The sequence below is a fragment of the Heteronotia binoei genome, chromosome 4 (genome assembly GCF_032191835.1).
Source record: "Heteronotia binoei isolate CCM8104 ecotype False Entrance Well chromosome 4, APGP_CSIRO_Hbin_v1, whole genome shotgun sequence".
Lineage (NCBI taxonomy): Eukaryota > Metazoa > Chordata > Lepidosauria > Squamata > Gekkonidae > Heteronotia > Heteronotia binoei.
Genome location: NC_083226.1, coordinates 132,586,838 through 132,612,127, shown reverse-complemented (window position 1 = coordinate 132,612,127; position 25,290 = coordinate 132,586,838). Strand labels below are relative to the sequence as shown.

The window sequence follows — 25,290 nt, the reverse complement described above, 5'->3', positions numbered from 1 at the left end:
AAGAAGGGGAATTAAGAAAAAGACCAGGGAAAAAGAAATTAATAAGGGAAATTACAATACTACAATCCCAAGTAAGACATTTGTTGAATAAAGAACTAGAATGGAACTTAAAAAGTTTGCAACAGAAATCATTTGAAGGTGCAAACAAACCTGGGAAGTATTTAGCTGGGCAACTGAAGAAAAAGAAAGAAAATAAAACCATTAACAAAATTGTGACAAATGGAAAAGAGATAGTGGATCAAGAAGGAATTAAAAGAGAATTTTTTAAATATTATGCAAATTTATTTAAAGGTGTGAAAATAAAAAAAAAATGGAAGAGTATCTACGAAATATTAAGATAGTACCCCTGACTGAGTATATGAAAAAGATTTTGAATGACCCAATAGAAAAAATTGAAATTGAAGCAGCAATAAATGTAACGAAAACAGGCAAGGTTCCCGGGCCGGATGGATATACAACTAAATTTTATAAAACTCTTAAAGATGAGATAGTACCAAAATTGCAAAAATTGTTGAATACGATAAGAATAAAAGGGGAAATTCCAAATACTTGGAAAGAAGCTGTAATTTCGTTGATCCCCAAGGAAGAGAGAGATGTCACAAATGTAAAGAACTATAGACCAATTTCATTACTAAATAATGATTATAAGATTTACACAAGAATCTTGGCAGAATGACTGTTGTAAATATTGTAGAATATTGTAGAATATTATGAGAAACACCCAGAAAAAGAGGCGGCATTATTTTTTGTGGATGCAGAAAAAGCCTTTGATAATTTGAATTGGGACTTTATGTTTGCAGTAATGGAAAAAATAAATCTGGGAGAATATTTTATAATGACGAAAGCAATATACACAGATCAATATGCAAAATTCTGCATAAATGCAGACCTTACAAAAGAAATGAAGGTGAGTAAAGGTACAAGACAAGGATGTACGCTTTCACCATTGTTGTTTATAATGACTCTTGAAATTTTGTTAAGGCAAATACAAGATGACAAAGAGATAGAAGGATTGAAAATTAGAGGATTTTCTTATAAATATAAAGCATTTGCAGATGACATTGTGTTCATAACTGAGAATCCGATCCAAGTGATACCTTTGTTGATAGCTAAGATAAAAGAATACGTAGAAATGGCAGGACTATATATAAATAAAGTGAAGTCGAAATTTTTATGCAAAAATATGCAACCAAATAGAAAGAATTGCAGATTTTGACGGGATGTGAAGTTACTCCTAAAGTTAAATATTTAGGTCTAGAAATAATTATGAAGAATATCGATTTGTATAAAAACAATTATGAAAAGTTATGGTGCGAGATGGACAAAGATATGATGAAATGGAATAGACTTAATTTGTCTTTGTTGGGTAGGATTGCTGCAATTAAGATGAATATTTTGCCAAGAATAATGTATTTGTTCCAAACTATTCCGATTGTGAAAGATAGCAAACAATTTAACAAATGGCAAAGGAAGATTTCTGAATTTGTATGGGCTGGGAAGAAACCAAGGATTAAGATGAAAATTTTAACAGATGCTAAGGAGAGGGGAGGTTTTCAACTTCCAGATTTAAGACTATACCATGATGCAGTTTGTTTGACATGGATAAAGGATTGGATAATGCTGTTAAATAAAAAACTTTTATTGTTAGAAGCTCATGGGAACAAATTCGGCTGGCATGCTTATATGTACTATGGGAAAAATAAGATGGACGGTCTTTTTTCTCACCATTATATTAGAAATAATTTATTAAATACATGGATAAAATATAAGAAATATGGTGATGAAAGAAAGCCGCTTTGGATAGTGCCAGCAGAAGTAATAAAAATAACAGCTGCATCTGATGAAGAGAGAGGGATATATAACCAACTGCTAAAGATTCAAGGTGATAAAGTTGAATTAAAATCTGCAGAAGAGTTAAACAACAAGTATGACTGGTTTCAAATGTAATAAATAAAAAGCTTGATGGAAAATGATATTAAATCTGTTGGAATTAGATGTGAGCAAACGGAATTGGAAAGGGTTCTGCTTGGAGATATTGAAAAATTAATATCGAAAATATATAAATTATTGTTATAATTGTCTACAGAAGAAGAAGTAGTAAAATCTCAAATGATTAAATGGGCAATTAATTTAAACAAGGAAATACAAATGGCTACATGGGAATATCTTTGGAAGAACTCGATGAAAATATCAACATGTCAGAGTATTAAAGAGAACTGTTTCAAGATGATGTATAGGTGGTATATGACTCCGAAAAAACTGGCAAAGATGAGTAAAAAGATGTCGGATAGATGTTGGAAATGTAAGAAACATGAAGGTTTTTTTTACCATATGTGGTGGACTTGTGGAAAAGCGAAAAAGTTTTGGCAGATGATACAAGAAGAAATATCGCAAATTTTGGGATATGATTTTAAGAAAGTAGCAGAGACTTTTTTATTGGGACTACAAATGGAAAAATTTCCAAAAGAAGATAGAACTTTAATTTGGTACTTGCTCTCAGCTGCTAGGACATTATATACGCAGTTATGGAAACAAGAAAAAATACCAGAGAAATGGGACTGGATTGTGAAAGTTTTATCATGGAGTGAGATGGATAAACTAACAAGAATTTTAAGAGACTATGATTTGGAAGTGTTTAAGAGGGAATGGAAGAAATTTAGAGGATATATAGAAAAAGAGTGGAATTTGAAAGGACATTGGGCAATTTTTTTAACAATGAATTTAAGAAAAAGGGAAAATTGAACTTTGATGGGTTAAGGGTACCTTTATAAGTGAACTTAAGTATATAACATCGGCAGAAGTCTAGAAAAAGAGGGAGGGGGGATTAGATAAATATCATATGGGTTAGGGATTGTAACGATATAATTTGACATTGTTACCATTTGTTATTAATAAATTGTTTTAAAAAGAGATCTCAGAAGTTAAACAGGATTAGCCCTGATTAGTATATGGATGGGAGACCACCAAGAAGCCCGGGGTCATGATACAGAGGCAGGCAATGGCAAACCGCTCTGAATGGCTCTTGCCTTGAGAATTCCATGGGGTTGCCAAAAATCAACTGTGACTTGATGCCAAAAAAACTTAGTAACCTACTACTCCAAATGGATTTAGTCATCTGTGGAAAGAAATGCGCTGTTTCGTGTATCAAAACAGTGCATATATTGCATGGTTAAAATCCAAATATATTTCAGTCCTTTAGGTTGCAGAAAAACATTTTTGATGGACCTTCTGCACTTATGTAAAAAACAACAACAATGAAATAAAGTTATTTTCAGCCACATATTAAGGTTTTTGTATAAACATAGATAGCTTGATGACAATTTTAATGCAATTAATTCATTGAAAAACATGCCTATTTATATAATTCACTAATAAAAGATGAAAATCCATACACCATTTGTTCCTTCTGCCTTAGAGAGACAGAGGACGTTTTGCAACTGAAACACAACGCTAAATGCTCAGCTGATCTAACTGCACGTTAGTTCTCCCGGTTCTAATGAAGCATTCTTGATTTACACCACTTGTAAAGTCCACCTTCATTCAGGACCATCTCTTTTCCACTAGCTGCAAAGAACACAAGACAGGCTGCTACCAAGAAACGCAGCAAATCAGCAGCAATTCATAATTGCTATGGCAACACCCTCTCAAAAAGGCAGATTGCTCTAGCTCAGCGTAATTATTTGGTATTGGCAGGAAAAGTCAATAATAGATTTCTGCATTTAAACTTAGACTTATTAACATCTTCTAATACATTATAACAGTCACATTTACAAAATGCCAGTTCAAACTTAAGTCTATCAAAAACAGTTCTTGAAACATATGAGTAGTATTAACAAAAAAGACAACTCTGTTACTTTTATTTAACGTTGTTTGAACATGGTTCTCAAATTATCATCACAAACCAGCAGTTAACATAAAATATGGATTTACTACTGTTATACAATAAAAACATACTACTAATATTGAGAGATGCTTGCTACTCTTATGTTTTTTAAATCCAAACCTATCTCCAATAGACTACAGAAAGCCAGCAAGGTGCAGCTGACAGACTACTGCAGTTGGTTCTCAGATACCCAAATGCATACTCTCTGCAAATTTGGATACACTGAATGGTCTTGTGTCATTTGATCTCAGCTCCTTGTCTGCATACCAGGGGTAATAATCAACCTCATAAAGATTTCACAGATATATAAGACTGAACACTATTTGCACATGAATAACATTATGCAAATTACTAAAATGCATCCAATCCAATTAAGCACTGATTCACCTGAATTTTACCTATTTTACAAAAATGTATATCCTATCATTCTGCTCTCACAAGGGCCACCAAAGTGCCAAACAAATTTAAACATACATAATAAAATCACATTTTAAAACTGTTCACTGTGGGAGAATCAAATAAAACATCCACTAACAGAAGATAGCAACAGAAGGGGACAGAGGAATCTCTCTGGAGAGAGAGTATCAGGATTTTGGAGCCACAACCAAGAAGGCCCTCACTTGAGTTTCCATCTGTTTAATCTCAGAAGGTGGGGGCACCCAAAGCAGGGCCTCTGAAGATAACAAGAGGGGCCAGGGTAGTTTCATAAGGGAGGAGGCAGTCCCTCAGGTATGCTGGTTCCAAACTGCACAGGTTTAAGAATGAAAAAGTTAAGCATAGCCTAGTTTGCTCCACTGTGATATGCAGCCAGCTTAGCCACTCCTGGCAAGAGGTTTCATTGTTATTAACACCCAAAATAATTATTGTGTGTATTAATAGAGATCACATTCAGCATTTTTTTTTCTTACCGTGCACTGGAATAGTAAGGATTTCCTTCCTCTTCAAACCTTCTGATGATTGGCTCTTTCAGGGCTTTTTCCTCTTCTTCAGTTAACTGCAGGAAATTAAGATGTTAAATCTTATATTATATTTCAAATGAAAAGTTAATATAAGAACATAACCACCCTGTGGGTCAAACCAGTGGTCTATCAAATCCAGCATCCTGTCTCACCAAGCAGCCAACCAGTTCCTTTGGAGGTCCAACAAGACACAAAGACCCAGGTCTTCCCCTGATGTTGCCTTCTCACACTGGTATTCACAGGTTTACTGCCTCTGAATGTTCACTCAAGGAGATCGATCTGCTCCACTAACCAGAGGATGGTGCAGACACAGCTCAGAAAATGCTACCCCAAAGACTGGCCTACAGCATAAACCTTGGTCAAATGGAGTATAGAAAAGGTCAGTGGCAACAATTTGAGTAAGAAGTTTGAAACTTTTAAACCTCATAACATCATGATAGCTTAAAACTTCATACCATATGCTTTCGTTTTAATCTCTGCTGAAGCAGCACTGCAATCTATTCTCAAAGTAGTTCAAGGAATGTAAGTATAGACATGTACTAGGTTAGGCAGTTTTCAAGACCTGAGTGAAGCTGTTAACAATAGGACATTTCGAAGGACATTAATTGATAGGACAAAGTAGGAGTCAAGTGTACCTTTAAGACCAACAAAGTTTTATTCAGAACATAAGCTTTTGTGTGTTGGTCTTAAAGGTGCACTTGGCTCCTACTTTGTTCTACTGCTTCATACCAACACGGTTGCTCACTTGGATCTATTAATTGATAGGATCACCATAAGTCAGAAGTGATTTGATAGCACTTAATACACACAGGTTAGGCAGACAGTTATATAATAAAGTGCCCAGATCACTCCAGCCAATCAGGACTCCAATCTTCAGCAGCACTTACACTAACTCATAAGTGCTTTGCAAACCAGACTATGATCTGTTAGCAGAGTACGGACTCATAAAAGCTGCATAACTTATCACACAAAAGCGAATCTTCTGCTTCTCTTCTTCCACCAGATATAAGTACGTTTGCATCCTTTGTCAAATAAGCACATCGAAGCTGGTTTCTGACTCTATAGAATGAAGGAGAATGGCAAAAGGTATCTCTCCTGATTCAGGCAAGAATACTACTTCCTCTACTTATTCTAAAGCACCCCACCTACAGTCCAGTCTCGATGTTCTCAAATTAGTGCAGCTAGGCACAATATTACCAATGACTTGGCCATACCAAGAAATCACAATGGTACCAAGTTATGAGCATTCAATTCCATCTTCTTAGCAAAGGTTAACTGCAGAGAATGCTTACCTGCTTCCCTTCCCTTGCTTTTCTGTCCTTGGCTATTGTAGCCAAAACTGTTGCTGCTTGCTCTCCTCCCATCACTGAGATGCGAGCATTTGGCCACATAAAAAGAAATCTTGGACTGAAGAGAGAGAACATAAACTGACATAGAATAGATTATTATTATTAGTTTATTTATATTCCACCCATTCCCCCATTGGGGGCTCAGAGCAGATATCTCTTATACTGGCAAATTCCCTTCTCCAGCTACTATGCACTACCATTCTGGTTACCAGTGCAATCTGCAACATCTGAAAGCAGCAGAGAAGACTTCCAGATCCATCAGTCCTGACCCACAAGCCACAGACACTTGGATTTTCAATACAAATCTTTAACATGGCTCCCAGTTATCAGAGTTCCTGGCAACTCTCAAGATAGTATAACACATAGGAAGTGGCATGCATCTCATATATGCAGAACTAATTCAGCAGCAAATATGCCCATCTCATTCTGCTAAGTAGTCACAGGGCTTTGTGGTCCCCCTGAGTTGACCTATTTTACTATACTGGTCAAAAATAAACACCACAGTCTCCACCTGATAATGGAAACCTAGGATATTACAAACTCCTCCAGAAGTACTTTTTACGACTTATCTTAGGACACATGCTTACCTATAGGCTCTTCCACACATTCCATAATTTCCAGCACCATAGGAACCTCCAATAATTACTGTTATCTTTGGCACACTGGCACATGCCACAGCAGTTACCATCTTGGCTCCATCTTTTGCTATTCCACCAGCTTCGTAATCTTTACCAACCATAAAACCTAGCGAATTGTAAGAACAACATAGTCTTGTCTTTTTTATGTTTTGAGTCTATGCAGGGTTTGATCTTTTTGTTATTCTATCATTTTACATGGCAAAATTTTTACAGCACTTCATATATTAGAAATATAGTAATATATATTTTACAATATGTTTAGTGCAACAATATATAAGATATATTATTTATTGTTAATTAGTTTCTCAATGACAGTTCTACAGCAATTTCCTAGAACAGTTAAAGTTTGTTATAAGTATGGATAGCGGGGTTGCCAGGTCCAACTAAGAAAATATCTAGGGACTTTGGAAGTGCAGCCAGACCTTCCCATTCCCTAAAACAAATAAATAAAAATACAGCAGTGCAGCTCCACTGAATATAGTCTTCATTTTCTTGGTCCCAGCAGCTGCACTTCTGCTACATGAAAGTGAACACACACACAAAGCAGTCAAAATAACACAGTTAGCACGCACACACTTTTGTGATCTCACTGGGGCAATTTACTCACAGGAGTTGCTGAATGTAACCATCTGCTGTATTTCAATCAACTTCTTCAGACTAACAGGAAAACAAAAGCAAAGCAGCCTGGGAGGGCAGTTTCCTCCAAACAAGCAGAGAGACTCTGCTTTCTGCTCTTCCTTTCTCCCATGCTTCACACACTCACTGGGAAGACCCATGTGGCTCTGCCTACTCACCCCGCCCATTCAGCTTTCCTCTTGTTCAGGTTTAAAGGCACACACACAGTCCAAAACACACGCAGTTTGCAGGCTTCTTTTAAGTCTGTGCTGACTTAAAGGCACATGGTGGCTGCTGCAGCTGGACGGTGGAGAGGAGCCTGTAAAACTGGGAGATCCCCCACTGGGACTTAGGGGCTAGCAAGCCTAAGGGATAGGAATGGATCTATTACTACTACACACTGACTCGTTAGTGGATTATTAGTGTGCAGCTTTAAATAATATTTTCCTTGAAATTTTAGCTACATAAATCTTAATGACTTATCTCACCTGTGATGTTTTGTAAGAACACAAGGGGGATATTTCTCTGGCAACAAAGCTGAATGAAATGGGTCCCCTGTGAAATTAATAGAATATTGACAGCTGAAATATTGACAATAATAAACAGCTCCTTTGCAGTCCTATTGTTAAAATTAATGAGTGCTTCCAAGCCAGTATTTAGAAAGCTGTTCCCTTTTATATGTATACTATTTTTTCCTAATTAAAAATAAGCATGCAGGCTCAAAACTGAACTTGCACAATTCCGTACATTTTAACTGATCTAACACATGGAGTTTGTTATTTTTCCTCACTGTAATAATTATTTCTCCTCAAAGCAGTGATAGGAAGATTTTTAAAATACCTGCTCCTAATTAGGGTCTCTTATTTGATAAAAAGCTGATATGTAAAGCACTTACTCACTCTCTGGTTAAGTGTTGCATTAGCTTTAAAGTCAGTTCTAACACATGAAGGTGTGACAAACGAAAGGTGGTAGTTACTGAGGTAACAGTTTGCTGCTGAATATAAGTATCAAGCTTATTGCTATAAGGGAACAGATAAAACTGAGGGATTATTTCAGAAAGGCTAACTAGAGATGTCTAACATTTCAAAAATAGTGTGTTTGTTTTATTGATGGAAGGCTACATCTAAACTGAAATGTAATCGATAGAGAGACTCAACATTTCTATATATTGCATTTGTTCTTGTTACACAGGATCATCTCTCCAGACAGCCTAGCCTTGAAGCAAGGATTTTAAAAGATCTTTTCAACCTTGGAACACAGCAAGAAGGGGAAGCTGGCAAAGTCTGTTCCCTAATTTCTTCAGATCCAGGCCTACATTATTTTCTGACATCAGTTATTACGAAAAAGTTAATTATCCCCTTTGGCTTTCAGTCCATTAGTTTCTTTTGTTTCTTATCAACAAATACCTGCCTTCTTTGCTGATTCAGAGAAGAGAACACCATTGTTTCCAATTATTCCTACGGGATAACCAAATATTCTAGCGAATCCTGAAAAAATGAAAAGTACTAAGCGTCAACAATGCTTCTTGCCATGAGTACTTCCATTTTGGTCCAGACTATTGTAACCTGAATATTCTGTTGCTGCATTTGCTTGCTGGCTAATCAAATATGTTTTGTCTGTGAAACATACAAGTAACCTTTTCCCACCCTGAGCTACTTGATGCTACTTGGTATGCATCAAGGTCAGCCACACTCAGAGACTTGCTTTTGAAGTAACTCACTTCAGCTGGAAGTGATAATGGGGGGGGGAGGGAGAGGAGATGCTTCACTGGTAGAGAAGAAAGGTGCTTATTGCTTCAAACCTGTAACGGTCCAGACTTATAGTATAACTTAACTGTTTGAACCTGAGGGACTCTGTTCTACCAAGACACAGTCTTGGCTCCGTAACTTCTTCATTAATTGAATAAACTTCATATGATTCACCATGATAGAGGTTATCATTGATGGAGATTGTGCAGTACTTGGCACTAAGAACTTGCATGTTCATTTCATAGATACAACTTAGAGGACACAAAACCTAAAACATTTCACTATTATTTGCATAAACCATCTGAAGATTGTGGCTATAATCCTTTTAAAAATAGAAAATTTTATTACCCATAAATTATTTTAAAACATTTTAATGGATAGCACAGAAATCCAGCATGCAAATCAAATAAAGGTGGAGGACAATTTTAGAATACATAGTTTACTTTAACATAATACCTGTGATTAATGTATCTCCATATAAGGCTTTGAATTCATCAAATTTACTTCCATCTACAATTCTAGCAATGACCTTAAGCACAAAAAAGATATTCATTATTAGTTCATTCTTCACCACAACTTAAGATGCTTTTAAGCACACCTTCTCTTTACAAAAGACTGATATTAGATGCATAGTAATGGGATTCCCGGGCAGTCCAATCAATGTTCTAATGACGCAGATAGCTCACTGCAGTTTAAAACCCAAAGATCTCTTGTCCAAACTTATCCACTAAACTCAATATGCTAAATTATTTCATATCACTAACTTCCCCTTCACTTATCTCCATGAGTTTTAATGTAGACACTATGGGCACAAGAACACTTGCAGAATGGAACTTTCCTATCTATCCCTTTCTGATGTGGCCTTCTGTATTAAACTCTGCTCATGGGGACTGGGAAAAGCATCAGAGCACCTACAATAGAAGGGTTGAATTGATTGAAATCCCCTATGAAAAGAAATGCTGCTTGTGTGAGAGGAACAAAGCATACAATCTAGCCCTGTGAATTCATGCACATGCAATTAAATTGACAATAGAACAAAACCCATAATTCACAGGTACATGTATCTTTCCTGTGTTCCCCTCTCTTAAGCAGTCCTATCTGACCACAGGAAACTTGATTTCCAGGATTGTGGGATTCACACAGATTAATAACAAAAAGGGATCTGGAAGAAACTACACAACGGGTGTGTGATTTCACCCCCTTCCATCCCTCTTCTGCAAGCAGCAGAGTCACTGATGCAAAAAAAGCTATTTCACCCTTTCTCCCTTCCTCAAGCCTCCCCCTCACCCACATGGCTGTTAATCAGTGTGAGTCCCATGATCCTAGGAATCAACTTTTGTAGAATCCACACCAGAGATTTGTAGGGAAAATCTAAATGACTTTGATAATCCTTAAATGAAGCTGGAAGACTGGTAGATCCCCAATTCAAAAACAAAAAACATTAAAATATTACAGAGACAGAAAATCATGGCAGAATGATCTAGATGATATACAGATAGATAAGTTTAATGCAAGTTTTGCAATCATTTAAAAATATTAAACCTAGACATTTCTTAATGATATTTTAGCAAAATAAGATCATTATAATTTTCACATCTCTGAAATTTCTGTAGAACAAAGTTTATGTCCAGTGGAAGAAAAAGTATGTGTGTGCACATGGAAGCTTATACCCAGAATAAAACATTGTTGGTGCTACTTCAGACCAACACACTACCCACCTGATATTTCAGTGTCTTTCAAACACCAGAACACTGGAAATTAGAGATATCTTTAGAAAGCAGAATTTACTGCCTAATGAGGGCGGCCTCAATGCAGCTGAAAAGCCTAATGGCAATATCTGTGGTTACATAATTCTGGGGTATGGACAGAAATTGGGGTATGGACAGAAGAGATAGATCTTTCTACAAACCTATGAAATGCCACAGGTTTGCAGAAAAATCTGAAATATCAAAAGTGGGGGGGCTAAATGATCCAAAGTTATAGAAGTACTACCTGTAGCTTTAAGACACATAGGCAACTACAATACTATTTTCACCTTCAAACCTTCGTTTCTGTCAGTTAAAGGCAGAGCCATTTCCAGGAATGTTTTGGCCTTTGAGGATGCATCAGGGCCAAGCCAAGCATCAACCACTTGTAAGTTGTATGACTCACCAAGTCCCAGCTGCTTGCTACTGTTCAACAAAGCCAACCCACAGTAGCCATTATGGTGCATTGATTAGAGTTTTAGACTAGGATCTAGAAGACCGAGGTTGGAATCCCTACTCTGCTATGGAAGCTCAGGCCAGTCACAAACTCTCAGAGTTGTTGTCAGGATAAAATGGAGCAGAGAAGAAAGATGTAAGTTCCTCTGGGTTCCCATTGTGGAGAAAGGCAGACTATAAATGAAGTAAATAAATATAGCTGAATATGGAGGGAAATATAAAGGTAGGTTAGTTGGCAGGTGAGAAGTAGAGCAGGGAACATTGAAGGTATGGAGGCCACCAATAGACAGGAAAGAGAAAATAGTGGGTGGGTGCGGGGGGGGGGGAGATACATGGGAAAAGTACCTCCAATGCAGCTTCTCCACCATACAACTAGGCCCACCCTAGCCAGCATCATATAATTGGGCCCAGTTCAATCCAAAACTGGCACTGCACAACTAAGATTGCCAAACTTTAGGTGGGGATGAAGATCTTCCAGAATTATAGCAGTTCCCCAGACTACAGAAATTAGTCCTCCTGGAGAAAATGGCTGCTTGGGAGGATGGACTCAATGGCATTGCACTTCTTTGCTGAGGTTCCGCCCCAAACCTCACTCCCAAATCTCTAGGAATTTTGCAACTGGGAGCTGGCAACCCTACAAACAATTCAGCTACAGTTGTCCTGGGGAGGCTGCTGGGGGGGGGGGGAGAAGGGGGAACAGCTAAACATGGGGCAGGGGGGAAAACTAAGACAGGTTGGCTGGTGAGTGGGAAGGAGAGTAGGAAAGAGGAAAAAGGGATAGGCTATGGGAACTGCTAGGTTAGGGAAAGAAGACATACTTGGGGAGGAGAAAATGAGCTGTCCCTGCAGGTCCTCCAGTTTTAATTTACTAATAAAAGATTGGCCCAAACTTTAAAATAATCAACACTGCCTCAGCACATCTAATTTGTTCAATACCAGTGATGAAAAGCTTCTACTTAGTTTAGTTTTTGAAAGTCTGATTGCAATATTTTCATCCAGTCACAGCACTCTTCTGATTGATCATTACCCACAACTGAAAGATTTAATAAATTATTAGTAGATTAGAGTTAAAATTAGCAGAAACATTCAAGAAAGGGCTTTTTGTTAAGCAAGTGTGGACTTCTGGGAAAAAAAGATCAATGAAGGTCTGTTGAAGAGGGATGGTCAATATAATTATAGTTTTCGAGCCTCTGCACATACACACAGGAACACCTATATGTGCACATAATTCTGTAACTATATTTTAAATGTATACCTCTCGGACATCAAAATTTCTTTTAAGCTGTTCTCCAACTATCCCATAGAGTTCATCAGCAGGAAATAAAGGTTCTTTTGAAGGTTCTATTGTCACCTGCAAAGAATTCAAAATACTCAAACTTTAGCAACCTAATCACAATTCATTTTTTAAATTTTTCCTTGATCTTTAGAACACACCTTCTCTATTCTCTTTCCTTTGGTCCCACACGTATCTTGTTGTTATGTTGTTGATGCACAGCCAAAGAAGCTCTGTGGTTCAATACAGACTCACAACTCAACTCAAAATAAAAAAGGAGGAACATGTCATGGGACTGTATGCACTCTGATCTTATTGCTACCCAGTTAATGCATTATGTGTAACCACAGAGCCCTGAAGTTACTCTGAAGAGCCCTGAAAGCATATAATCAGGGTTCTCAAAGATTAGGAACATGGCTGGTCTTACTTGAACCTTGACTGAGATTTATGTATAATATTAGAACTGAGAATAGGAGAGTGGGAATATGAGTGTGAAAATGGAAGAAGAGGGGTAGAAATATGTGCCTGATGCCAAAACCCAACTACACTTGTTGATCCAAATATAGGCCATAATCTTTAATCCAGTCAATGCCAGTGTTCACATGACCAGGGTCTACATGAACAAGATTTAGCAAACCAGTTTTAAAATCCTAGTTTCAAACACCAATGAACAGCTAATCCTGATTAGCTTTTGTTAAAACATAAAACCACTGATAGCTATGGGGCAGGGGAAAGAGAGAGGACTCTGAAGCAACTGCCCACTGGACTGAATAATGTCCATCCCCAATCTCTGGCTCTCTCATAGATTCTTTATATCCCAACCACAATCAAGTACAAAGGAGGACACAAGCTTTGATTAAATGACTGCTAATGTAGAAACTATGTGCTCCCTAAAGGTCTTTTATCTGGGAACCTGCTAGACCAGGGGTAGGGAACGTTGGCTCTCCAGATGTTTTTTGCCTACAACTCCCATCAGCCCCAGCCAGCATGGCCAATGGCTGGGGCTGATAGGAGTTGTTGGCAAAAAACATCTGGAGAGCCAACGTTCCCTACCCCTGCGCTAGACCAAGGCTGTAATTATTTATGAGGTAAACAGAAATAGCTTTTTCATAGATATTTTACTAGGCAGACACAGGTGAACAACAAATGCTTATTTAACATAAAATATTTATTAAGTAAATGTTTTGTGTAGATGGTTTCAATATATAAGATAAAAACGTCATCTGCATAAGTTAAGAGATTTCCCCCAAAGAAGGTAACCACTCTGAAGCTAAACCTCAGTCCATAGCTGAGCATCAATAAAAGTAAATAAACCCTGAGGGGAGATTTGATTCCCCTTTCTCCAGACATGCTATCTCAGCTGACAAGGTTCACTGGAATTCACTTCCACAGGATTTCCTCCTGGTTCAAAGTTTGCACTTTTAACATAGAGAGCACTTCCACAGAACCTGTGCATGTAAATTAGAATGTAAATTGGGCCTTTAATAGGATGCTTGTTTCACTAAAAGAAACTTTCTTCCCTACACCAACCCCAAACCCTAACTAAAACCCACGTAAAAGCCTGGCTAAATTGATGCTGTAATCCAGAACCATCAAACTCTTAAAGGTACACTCAAAATCTGTTCTCCCCCACCCCTTACGTTGAGGCTGGCTCACCACCTCCCATCCAGAGGAGTTCCATGGACTCTGACTGGCTGACAATTACTTGGATTTACATGAGGCTAAAAATCACAGGAATTCTGGGGATGATTGCCACACTATACTATAGTTAATTTTGAAAAAGGAAAGGAGAATGAACATTAATGAGAAGGAGTGCACGAACTTGGGAGTCTGCTTCCAATCTTTTAGCCATAGTTAAGAGATCCAGTGTATATATCTGCACTTAGCCATGCAGCATTTCAGAACTTTAAATAGAATTTTCCATAGCATTGCAATGTCTAGAAATATCCTACAATAATCTAGCATTAGCAGGAAATAGCTTTTTATTATAGTTACTTGGTGAGTATGGAAGTGAAAACCTATACTTACATCTACTTTTTTCTGGTAATTCAAGCTTCTCACCACGTTTCTAGCTAAATGAAGTGCATGATCATCGTCCAAAGCATAGAGGTCAGTAACTCCAGATTTTCTGCACAGATTAAATACAGGACAATAGTGTATTAAGTGAGAAAGTTTTACAAGTGTAATATGTCAAATGTTCATAAAATCTTAAACATCATAGGTCTTTCCAAAGGCACAAACAACAGAGAAACATATCAGTATGAAATCCACTGACAGTAGTAGCATATGCAACCATTAAGGAAACACACTCAATCTAGCAAAATTTAGAAGCCCCACAACTGAAATGAGGTGTGTGTTTTATTTTACCTGCAGTGAAGATCAGCACCTCCAAGATCCTCTGCTGATACCTCCTCACCTGTTGCTGCTTTAACCTAAAGATAAAAGCAACAGTTCAGAACAGCAGCTGACAGAGTTGGGCCTGAGTCATTCTTCAGATTTTTCTTTAATTTACCTGCAATAAATTGCCAAATTATGAAATTTCATACATATTCTTCAGTTATTATTGGCTGTTTGCAATCTGCTATTGATGTTTCTCAAGGCTGAGGATCTCACAAGTCCACAGCTCTAGATTTGTGAAGAGATAATCATGGTTAGCGTTAAAACAGGGAATCTGAAGTTGGTAGAACTCTAGTTTAAAACCAGCCATTGTTAGTGTTCAGCTTGGTGCATATATAATGCTATACCATGCTTAACATTAAAGAAGTGTCCTAGTCCCTTAACCATAAATAAGAGTTTGGGAAATACTTCCTACTAATTTTCTGCCCCAAAGCATTTTCTCTCTGCTCTAATCAAGCTGATTACAATATGCATTGTACCTTGCATCCTTTACAAGCATTTTCTGCAACATCCCTCCTATCTTCTGACTGCGATAAAAGGGCTCAGAGATTTCCATTTTTATTGTATATGACGAAGGGAACTTTGACTCTTGAAAGCTTATACCCTCTCACACTTGTTGGTCTCTAAGGTGCAACTGGACTCAAGTCTACATTTTTGCAATCCTTTATGCAAGAAGCAACAAAACATACTGATGGACTGAATATGGTGAGCAAAGAAAAGGGATAAATTGAAGATAATCAAATTAACAGTGTAGATGGTGATGCTATCCAAGGAGAGGGATTCTTGAGAAGAAAGATGAGAAGCTTAATCTTAGAACTTTAAGTACAAAATGACAATGAAACATCCTATTGAAAATAACAGGCACACAACTAATTTGGACGGAGAAGAGAAGTTCTGGGGATGGAGATGTAGCTATGAGAATATACATGGTACTGGAGGTTATTCTACAGATTCCTGGGAGGCCCTAATGAAAAATGTGTAATCTTGCCATTCTAGGAACCCAGAAAATATCAATAAGCATAAAGGAAGTGTTCAAATCCATTGAACATTGTTTCTGCAGAACTCCTGTCTGTGTAGCATTATTTTTATGCTTCTCTTGAATTATTCCAATGAGGCCTAGCTTGGGTGGGCAATTATTTAAATTGTTGCAAAAGCTGAATATTGACACAGACAGAATGAGATTCATACACTAGATCAAACAGGAAAGTTGCCCAAGTAAAACTCATGTTATGATAACATGCTGAACAACTTCCACAAAACACAATTTATAAATTAATTGATATGGAGTACTATTCTTGCCAGCAGCATCAACGTCCTCTCGCACAAAAATCCTTGATTCTGAAAAAGACGCCGCATTTACAAATAATCCATGAACTCTTGTTTCTTTCCATTTTTCTAAAGTGACACAAATCAGTGTCTAAAATTCCAAGAGGAAATTAAATAACAAATTAATTAGTGCTAAATGGCACACTTTCGTCATCCAGAGGTTGCTATTGATTTTCTATGTCTTCCTCTGCTGATTACTTTATAGCAGAAAACCATCAATGACACAGGAAAACTCTATGCATACTAAAATAATCCGTCTTGCAATCTAAGCAACACTATTTACATGTTTTAACTCTGCTACAAGACATCTTGGTATGTAAAAAAGAAATATGATTAGCGAACTCGCTCAAGCATTTCTCAGTGACTGTAGGTATTCAAAAAGTTGTATTACGTATTTCTTATTGACAAGACACGAAGAATTGCTATTAAGTGTGCAATTGTATTATTGGCAGGGGACTAACGTAATATTTTAAAAAGAGAAATAGTACATAACACTGCCTTGATATTAATGGATGGTGTAGGGAAAGGAGAGGAAATTTAATCCTCCACTTGGTTTTGTTAATCAAAACTGGGCAACCTATCATGAGGTAAAGGTGTAGAATATTAAAGGGCACATCTCTTCTCCCCTTTAAAATGCTAACAAAAGCATAAGGAGTACAGTTTCAACTAATGAAACTGAGTAAGGGTTAGATCCCCTCTCAAATCAGGGCTATACATACGTGTTTTTTCATGATCTTTAGCAAATTCCCACAAAAAAGTTTGTAAAATAGGATTATGTAACTTTGGTGGTATCAAAATAAAACAGGAAAGAGTCTATAATATGTTCAAAATCACCCACTCACCAATGGTGGTCCTCCCAAGAAAATTGTTCCCTGCTTGCCAACTATTATACTTTCATCTGCCATTGCAGGTACATAGGCTCCTCCTGCTGTGCATGAACCCATAACCACGGCTATCTGATAGAACAAACAGAAAGAGTAATGAAAAGGACAGAAGGATTCAGTAGACACAAATGACATATGTGCACTTGCAATTCAACATATAAACAACTGCTTCTTTCTTTTCTCTTATATCTAAACTGAGGGTCAGTTCAGATGACTATGATTTGGGCTTGTATGTCTTACAAGCCCTTTCTTCATTCACCTCCTTGCAAGCTGTGATTCTATTAGCATTTCTTCAGGGCAGATCATGGCTCGCTGTCACTACAGTTTGCACTTCCCTCTTAAACAGGACTGCAAGCCATAGTCCAGCTACAGTTTGCAATATTGATTTAATAGCAACTATAGCTCACTAGTTCATAATAATGTTATGGGAAACCATTAGTTGTGTTACACTAGATATCACTAACCAATTCATACTGCACCAGGAGGGAAAAGATGATGGTGTATTGCAAGCACAAACTCATTCAAATACGATCAAAACACAGTTTGACATTATACCTGAACCCTCAGTAAATTGCTCAGTTAATGTATTTCTCCTTTGTTCAGGAGGAGGAGATTATATTGGATTTATACGCCACCCTTCACTCTGAATCTCAGAGTGGCTTACCATCTTCTTTACCTTCCTCCCCCACAACAGAGGTAGGTGAGGTAAGTGGAGCTGAAAGAGCTCTCACAGAAGCTGCCCTTTCAATGGCAACTCTGCGAAAACTATGGCTGACCGAAGGCCATTCCAGTAGCTGCAAGTGGAATGAGTGAGAAATCAAACCCGGTTCTCCCAGATAAGAGTCCGCACACTTAACCACTACACCAAACGGGCTCTATACACACTGATGTTCATGTAGGGAACCCTAAAAAGCACAAGGATGAAGCAGCATCTCTCAGTGGTGCAGCTCCAATTGTCCATTTGTTCCAACAGAACTTTAGAAAAGTAGCAAGAGAGGCACCACAGCTACACATTCCTCTTTGGTGTCCATGTTTTTAAACTAACATGCACAATCTCTTGGATTGCAGAAGAAAAGCAATAAGATCAAGTGCGTTCATTAAAAAAACAAAGAAACAAGCAGAACATTCCATTTCTACTCTCACCTCTTCACTTTATCCTTTTCTTCCTTTTTCTCTTAATTTCTATACTTTTTCTCAGGCTTCTTGTACCTTGTTTCTGCTTATAAATCCAACTTTCCTGTTGACTTCACCCTTTCCATTGTCATCTATTCTGAATGCTCTAATGTAATTAATGTGTTCCTTTCAGTGGCTTCTTTTCTCTTGTATTCTTTCCCCTCTTCCCAATAAACCTTCATTTAGCCCATCTTCTGTACAGAGATAACCAAATTTCACTTAGAAACTCCTGCCATCTTGAATCCTTCCATTTTTATCTTTCCACAACTTTTGCAGAAATTTCCAACAGTCTTCTAGCCATTATCAATGTGCAAGCTGGGATAGGGTGATTAATAAATCCAGTAAATAAATAATAAGTTCCTGTTTTCTTTATCACACCCTTTTTCTAGACTCAACTTTCAAGGCTCCATTTCTTGATTGGTTCCATCATTATATTTTATTTAGTGCAGGCTTTATGTGAAGATTCTTTGTTTTCTTCCTTCCTATTCTCTATGGGTGCTGCTTAGCACTATGTTCTGTCTCAGTTTTTTTTACTGGTCACTGGGCCCCTTTTAAATACAAACATTTTCCCCCAGTAGCCATTTTGAACTTTTTAGTGCCTCTTCACACTCTGTGGCTAACAGGTTACTTATTATGCAGTAGTAATTTCTACCCAGATGGCTCAATTATATAGCAAATCTCTCACACATTTTTTCCCTGTTTTCCATACATTTGCCCATTCCTCTGACTAGTTTTGTAATGAAGTTATTTTGTTTCTCCATTCACTTTTCAAATCCTACTATCTCCAGTGTTGGATCTTGCCTACGTTTCTATTTATTAACACTGGCCAAACCCGTGTCACACTTTCAGCTTTTCACTGCTAGGACAAATGTTGGATTTTAATTATCTGATCTACATACTACTGTAATTTGGGGAGAAGGAGCAAGGGAGGGTTGTCCCCCTGTGTCTCAACAGATCATTGATATCTGTTCATAGGGCACTCTGGGTTTCTTCTTGTTGTAACACTGCACTGTTTTACCATTTTGATGAAGGAAAGACAGCCTAAAAGGGAAGAGATATGGACTGGAAAGCCATAAAAGGGAAGGATAGGGACTGGGAAGCCCTCTGCATACTATTACAGGCCAAGACTTTTGCCATAATGAGGACACCAGCCCAGCATCCTCAACTCACTGAGGATCACAAGAGTAGAAGGTACCTCATAGTGCAGCAGTTGACTACATTCAACTACTAAATTAATGATTAGTATAATCAACTCCAACGGTAATGATTATCACGGAAGATGTAACAGTGTGATCTAAATAGGTGATCAGTGCTGATAAAAGTTGAAAGTACCAATCATCTTTGGTGTTGCTCAGATAACAGGATTCCACACACATTTGTTTGTGGAAAAGATTTTCTTCATACACTTTATGTGAGTAGATCCAACACAAACCCAGTGGCAGCCAAGACACAAAATGCATATTTTTTTCTTAGATGATACACTTATTTCCATATGCAGAACAATGATGGATAACCTCTTATGACAAAGAAAAGGTACTGTAATTGCAAAACGGCATTAACAGAGAGCATTCATTCAAGAGGCAGTCATTAAGACCTACAGTACAAGATGTAAACACTATCCCAACTGAAGCACTCAGGCTTTGAAATTGGAAGAACAAAGCATGACATTTTTTTCTAGCATTAATATTACAACATGGAGAAAGTTCCAGGCAATAGTGAAGAAAATGAAAATGATGTCACCTCCCACCCCTGCAATCTCAATGGCTATTTATTAAAAGCAAATGCATTTTATAAAATAGAAGGTCAACCAGGCTTCACCATTTCTTGAACAAGCCTGTATTATGCTCATTAAGTTTTCTCGAGAAACGTACAAAGCACCATTCGTAAATGTTCATACCATCAAGAAGCTTAAAGGCACAAAAGTCTTATTTTAGCTTGATAAACACCATTATGCTTATTCCCCTCATTCATTATTGAGTATCAACAGAAAGGAATATTAGTTATTCACCCACAAAATTATATAAATCAATCTTGAATTGGTGAATAATGAACAATGCTTTATATTAGATTCTGCAAGGGACTGTGTCAAATAACCAAAGCTATCTATAAATAGAAGTCTCTGACCTATTTTTTAAGAGTACTATTGCATTATTATTAGACACGCCTTTTATTTCTAGGCCTCAAGCTCAGGGAAAAGTTGTTCTGCCAGTTTGCAACAGAAGCTGCTTGTGCACAGCACTGATTGGCTAGTACTCATATTATTGCAAATCTATATTCATACCTTCCCATGACCTGATTGTCAAGATTCCTCAGCATTAATTTTTGCAAGATGTTGAAAACTCTGTTTTGAGGATTTGAGGAAAGAGCTCAGGTAAAGGGGAAAGAGCTCAGGGAATGATTCAAGGAGACATTAGATGTCTCCTTGAATCATTCATACTTGTCAAGGACTGGATGCATAAAAGTTAGAAATGGAGGAAAGGAAAGGTCCCCTGTGCAAGTACCAGTCATTTCCGACTTTTGGGTGACGTTGCTTTCACAACGTTTTCACGGCAGACTTTTTTTATGGAGTAGTTTGCCATTGCCTTCCCCAGTCATCTACACTTTCCTCCCAGCAAGCTGGATACTCATTTTACTGACCTTGGAAGGCTGGAAGGCTGAGTCAACCTCGAGCCGGCTACCTGAAAACCCAGCTACCGCCAGGGATCGAACAGCAATGACTGGATGCATAAAAGTTAGAAATGAAAGCAGCCACTAATTGTTCTTGCTTAAGGGAAAATTCAAAGAATCAAGAAATCAGGAGTTCTGCTTAAGTTCACTTTTGAATAAATCAGGACAATATCACACATGAACTGAAGAAGACTATTAGCAAAACAACAACCACAACACATCTACAACCTATCTTATTTCTAATTAATGTTACCTGTGGAATTCTTTTTGAGGACATGATTGCCTGGTTATAGAAAATTCTACCAAAATGATCACGATCAGGAAACACTTCTGCTTGACGAGGTAAATTTGCACCTCCGGAATCAACTAACAAAAAGTAAAGATTAAAAATGATACAATTATCTAATCATTACTTATCAGAAAGAATTTAGCTTAATGTCATACTGGGGAGTGAGAAAAGAGCCTCACTCTGTTCCTCCATTCATGTATCTTAACATGCTGCTGTCATTGTTACACTATAAATTGTACCACTTGCAGGAAGTCAGTGATACCAAGCAAAAAGCAAGGGAAACGACAGGGCATACAAATGAAAGGAAACCAGCCTCTGGTCTAAGTCCTTTTATCTATCCCCTTCCCAATTTAAGGACTTATCTAGTAACAGAACAAAAACACTATAAGTTGATATGTATTTATTAATTAAAGCATTTATATCCCACCTTTCCTCTTGGCTTAAGGCGGCTTACAATAATAGTTAAAACATCCTTAACTAAAACCAAATTTATATACAGATTGAATTAATTAATATTTCATGCATATGCTCAGTATTCCACCCCTAATACTTCTCCCTTACTATCCTTCTTCATTATGATGTAGTAGGGAACATGTACAAAAATCCACCAACTGCATCTGCAGTTCACCCTAATTATGTTTGAGGAGGAAAATCCATGTGTACAGTATAAAAAGCATAATTTTTCCGCAACCAAAGCATGCATGAGTCAATATGGATGTGTCATCACTACATCTCCTCAAAAATAAGCTCTCAATCTTTGTCCATCAACAGTTAATAACAATTACAATGAAACTCACCAAGATATAGACAAGGGAGATGATTTTGCATTGCAATTTCTTGAGCCCGTAGATGCTTCTTCACTGTAATAGGATAATATGTTCCACCTTTGACAGTTGCATCATTGGCAATAATCAAGCATTCCACTCTGAAATGTAAACATTCTGTGAGAAATAAACAGTTCTCAATTTGTTTAATGTCATAATTGTTGAAATATGTGCATCTGGTCTTTCAATGTTATAAAATCTCTGAAGTAGCTAACCAATTAAAATCTTTAAAAATCCCAAGAAACCATAGCATAAAAACTGAATAGTTCCCTGGGAAGTATATAAGAGAACAACATAAACCAATAATATCACCCAACTGTATATTATAGCTAAATCCTCTGTACCTGGTTGACCCCCAACCCCTAGAGTCTTCAGAAAGAGTTCTATTTATAGCACATTGTAGTGATCTAACCACAAAAACAATTACTGTCAGTTCTAAATGGGTAGCCATAAAAAAGCAGTATAAGAGTAAGAATCCAGTAACATTTTAAAGACTAACAAAATTTGTGGTAGGGCATGAGCTTTCATGAATCAAGGCCACTCAGAAAAGCTCATACCTACCACAAATTTTGTTAGGCTATAAGATGCTACTGGACTTTTACTCTTTTCCACTGAAAATTCTAAGATTTAAATAAAAGGGCTATCGCCTCATAAAATGTGGAATCATTGGCCATCACTGCAGTTATTATAAGCATATGAATTCAAGACTACCCAAAGATTGCAGTGTGAATTGTCAGAAATGCTGAATTCCACTTACAAACCGGCAATTTCCACCAATTCTCCCTTCCTGCTGCAGACCACCTTCACAGAGGGTCATTGATCTCCAGCAGCATTTAATGGAGAACTGTGAGAGCAGGGGGGCAGGAAAGTTTTATTCTGCTGATGGAGAACTGAGTCTGGATCTCCCTTATGAGTCCCAATTTCACAAGCTACAATGTATCACTATTTCAACTTTCTCACATTTACCATGCCATACCTCAGGTTTTTTTTAATGGCAGCAGCATTCATTGCCAACCAGTTCCTGGGCAGTATAAAAAGTAAGCATTAAACTGGCCTTTCTGTTGTTGCAAACTATTAACTGCTAGTTCACTTCTTCATGATATTGTTTAGTTTTTATGCTGAGATTGTTTTTGTTTAATTTACTATTTAGTACCTTTCTCCTGAGCTTCTTAGGCTGAGAGCCTGAGGTAAAAACAGGACAATTTCTAATAAACTCACTTTGACTGACTTTCAAAAGGCACACTGGATTGCTAACAAAATAAAATACTGGATGACAGATATGATATAACAAACAGTATGATTTAAGAACAAGAGAACATATTATTGTTCTCTTATTATACACTGTCTCTTGACAGTTTTATCAACACTTCCAAAATACAAGGAAGTAAAAAATGGAATTAAGGGACAAGAGACTTCAAGTAGCACCTCTCACCCTGAAACACGTCCAATTCCTGTAATAATGCCTCCGGCAGGAACTTCTTCACTGCCATATAGCTGGAAGCCTGCAAACTGGGAGAACTCCAGGAATGGAGACCTGAAAATGACAAAAATGTCAGGAAAGTTATACACATGAAATCTGCCTGACACTAATTGGTGCTGTAGGTAAGACAGCTTCTTAATTTTTATTGTGGTTTTGCAATAAAATTACAGACTGATAAAAGTAAGCAATAAATATAAACATCATTATGATACCATATCAGAGTCCATAAATAATCCATAAAGCACTTTCTCAGACTTTTGGCTAAGATCAAGTGTACCACTGTGGTTTAAACACACTGAAACTTAAAAACTAAAACTCTAGTGTAGTGTACCAACAGTTGTTTTGGAAAATGTAAAGATCATTCATAGTTTCCTCAAGTGTGATGAGACTTATACAATGGATTGATTTTTCCAATGAGACATGCGTTTTGGAAGTCAGTGGAGTATGATGCACTTTTCACTGTTTTTGGCTTTGTTGAAATCTTACCAAGGATTAATGTTTCCCATATTTTGTTATATTACTTTTTAAGTGTATCTTTGATCACTCTTTTCAAATTTGGATACTATCAGAAACTTTGCAGTTATTAATAATAGTGACGCTAATTTTACTTTTATTTTTTAAAAGCTTCTTAATAAAAACGCATCTGGATCTAACATAACCTAACTAGTGATTTTATTAATACGTAAAGCCACTTTCATACAGAAATGATGTATTTTTCAAAGTTTTAATAACAATCCATGTAGCTACCTACTTTTCACATACTCTCCATCAAACCTGTGGCTAAGTATACTGCAATCTGTGAGAAGTTAAATACCACTGGCTCACTTTTATTGTTTTCCGTCAGCAGGTGAAGGTTTTTTTGTTTTGTGGAAAGAGCACAGGGAAAGTGAAGAGGGTATGAATCTCATCATAGTCAAGGATTGGATGAACAAAAGCTGCCTACTGACTGGAAATGGAAACAGTCACATAAACACATTGTAGTTTATGTAATGTTTCTATAAGCTAATTCATAAATATTCCAAGGCCTATCTGAGGGATCATGTTTCCCAATATTTTCCTACTCTTTTCCATTTATTTGCATATGATGATTCTCATGCCATGTATTGCTCCTAAATTTCTACACAACAGTGATTAATTTAAATCGTAATTTGTCAACTCAAATTCTCAAAATTGTGTTAAGAGGGCTTAACACTCTTCAATACCTGTAACACCAAAAGGTGTTAAGAGGGCTTACACTCTTCAATACCTGTAACACCAAAAATTACAGAAGTTTTAGGTGAAATGAAGTTTGAGTCCAGTGACACCTTTAAGATGAACAAAATTTTCTTCTGGATATAAACTTTTGTATGCACACAAACTTATTTGGGTACCATTAAATATAGGTAGAGCATGGGGAGGGTGTTGTCAGAAAAGGCTAATTAGAGTCAAGATATAAGTAACTGATCAATAAGAATAGCTAAGACAATTGGTAAAATCTGTGAATAGCAGCAAATTAGAATAAAGAACAAAAGATTTTATGGACAAATGTGAGAACTGAATGACTCTAGCATGCGTAGTGAGATAAGAAACCGATATCTCTGTAAA

The 25,290-nt window shown here is 37.1% G+C and overlaps 1 protein-coding gene across 1 annotated transcript in view; it reads right to left on the bottom strand.

The window, feature by feature from the left end:
- MCCC2 (methylcrotonyl-CoA carboxylase subunit 2) overlaps positions 1-25,290 on the bottom strand; it is a 49,289-nt gene that overhangs the window by 8,297 nt on the left and 15,702 nt on the right. The window contains exons 4-16 of the mRNA XM_060235780.1: positions 23,659-23,760; positions 22,200-22,327; positions 21,367-21,479; positions 17,232-17,345; positions 15,034-15,098; positions 14,695-14,794; positions 12,649-12,744; positions 9,649-9,721; positions 8,855-8,931; positions 7,933-7,999; positions 6,779-6,935; positions 6,135-6,249; positions 4,792-4,877 (exon numbers count right to left, since the gene is read on the bottom strand). Coding sequence (XP_060091763.1) covers positions 4,792-4,877; positions 6,135-6,249; positions 6,779-6,935; positions 7,933-7,999; positions 8,855-8,931; positions 9,649-9,721; positions 12,649-12,744; positions 14,695-14,794; positions 15,034-15,098; positions 17,232-17,345; positions 21,367-21,479; positions 22,200-22,327; positions 23,659-23,760 — 1,293 coding nt within the window. The remainder of the gene's footprint in view (positions 1-4,791; positions 4,878-6,134; positions 6,250-6,778; positions 6,936-7,932; positions 8,000-8,854; positions 8,932-9,648; positions 9,722-12,648; positions 12,745-14,694; positions 14,795-15,033; positions 15,099-17,231; positions 17,346-21,366; positions 21,480-22,199; positions 22,328-23,658; positions 23,761-25,290) is intronic.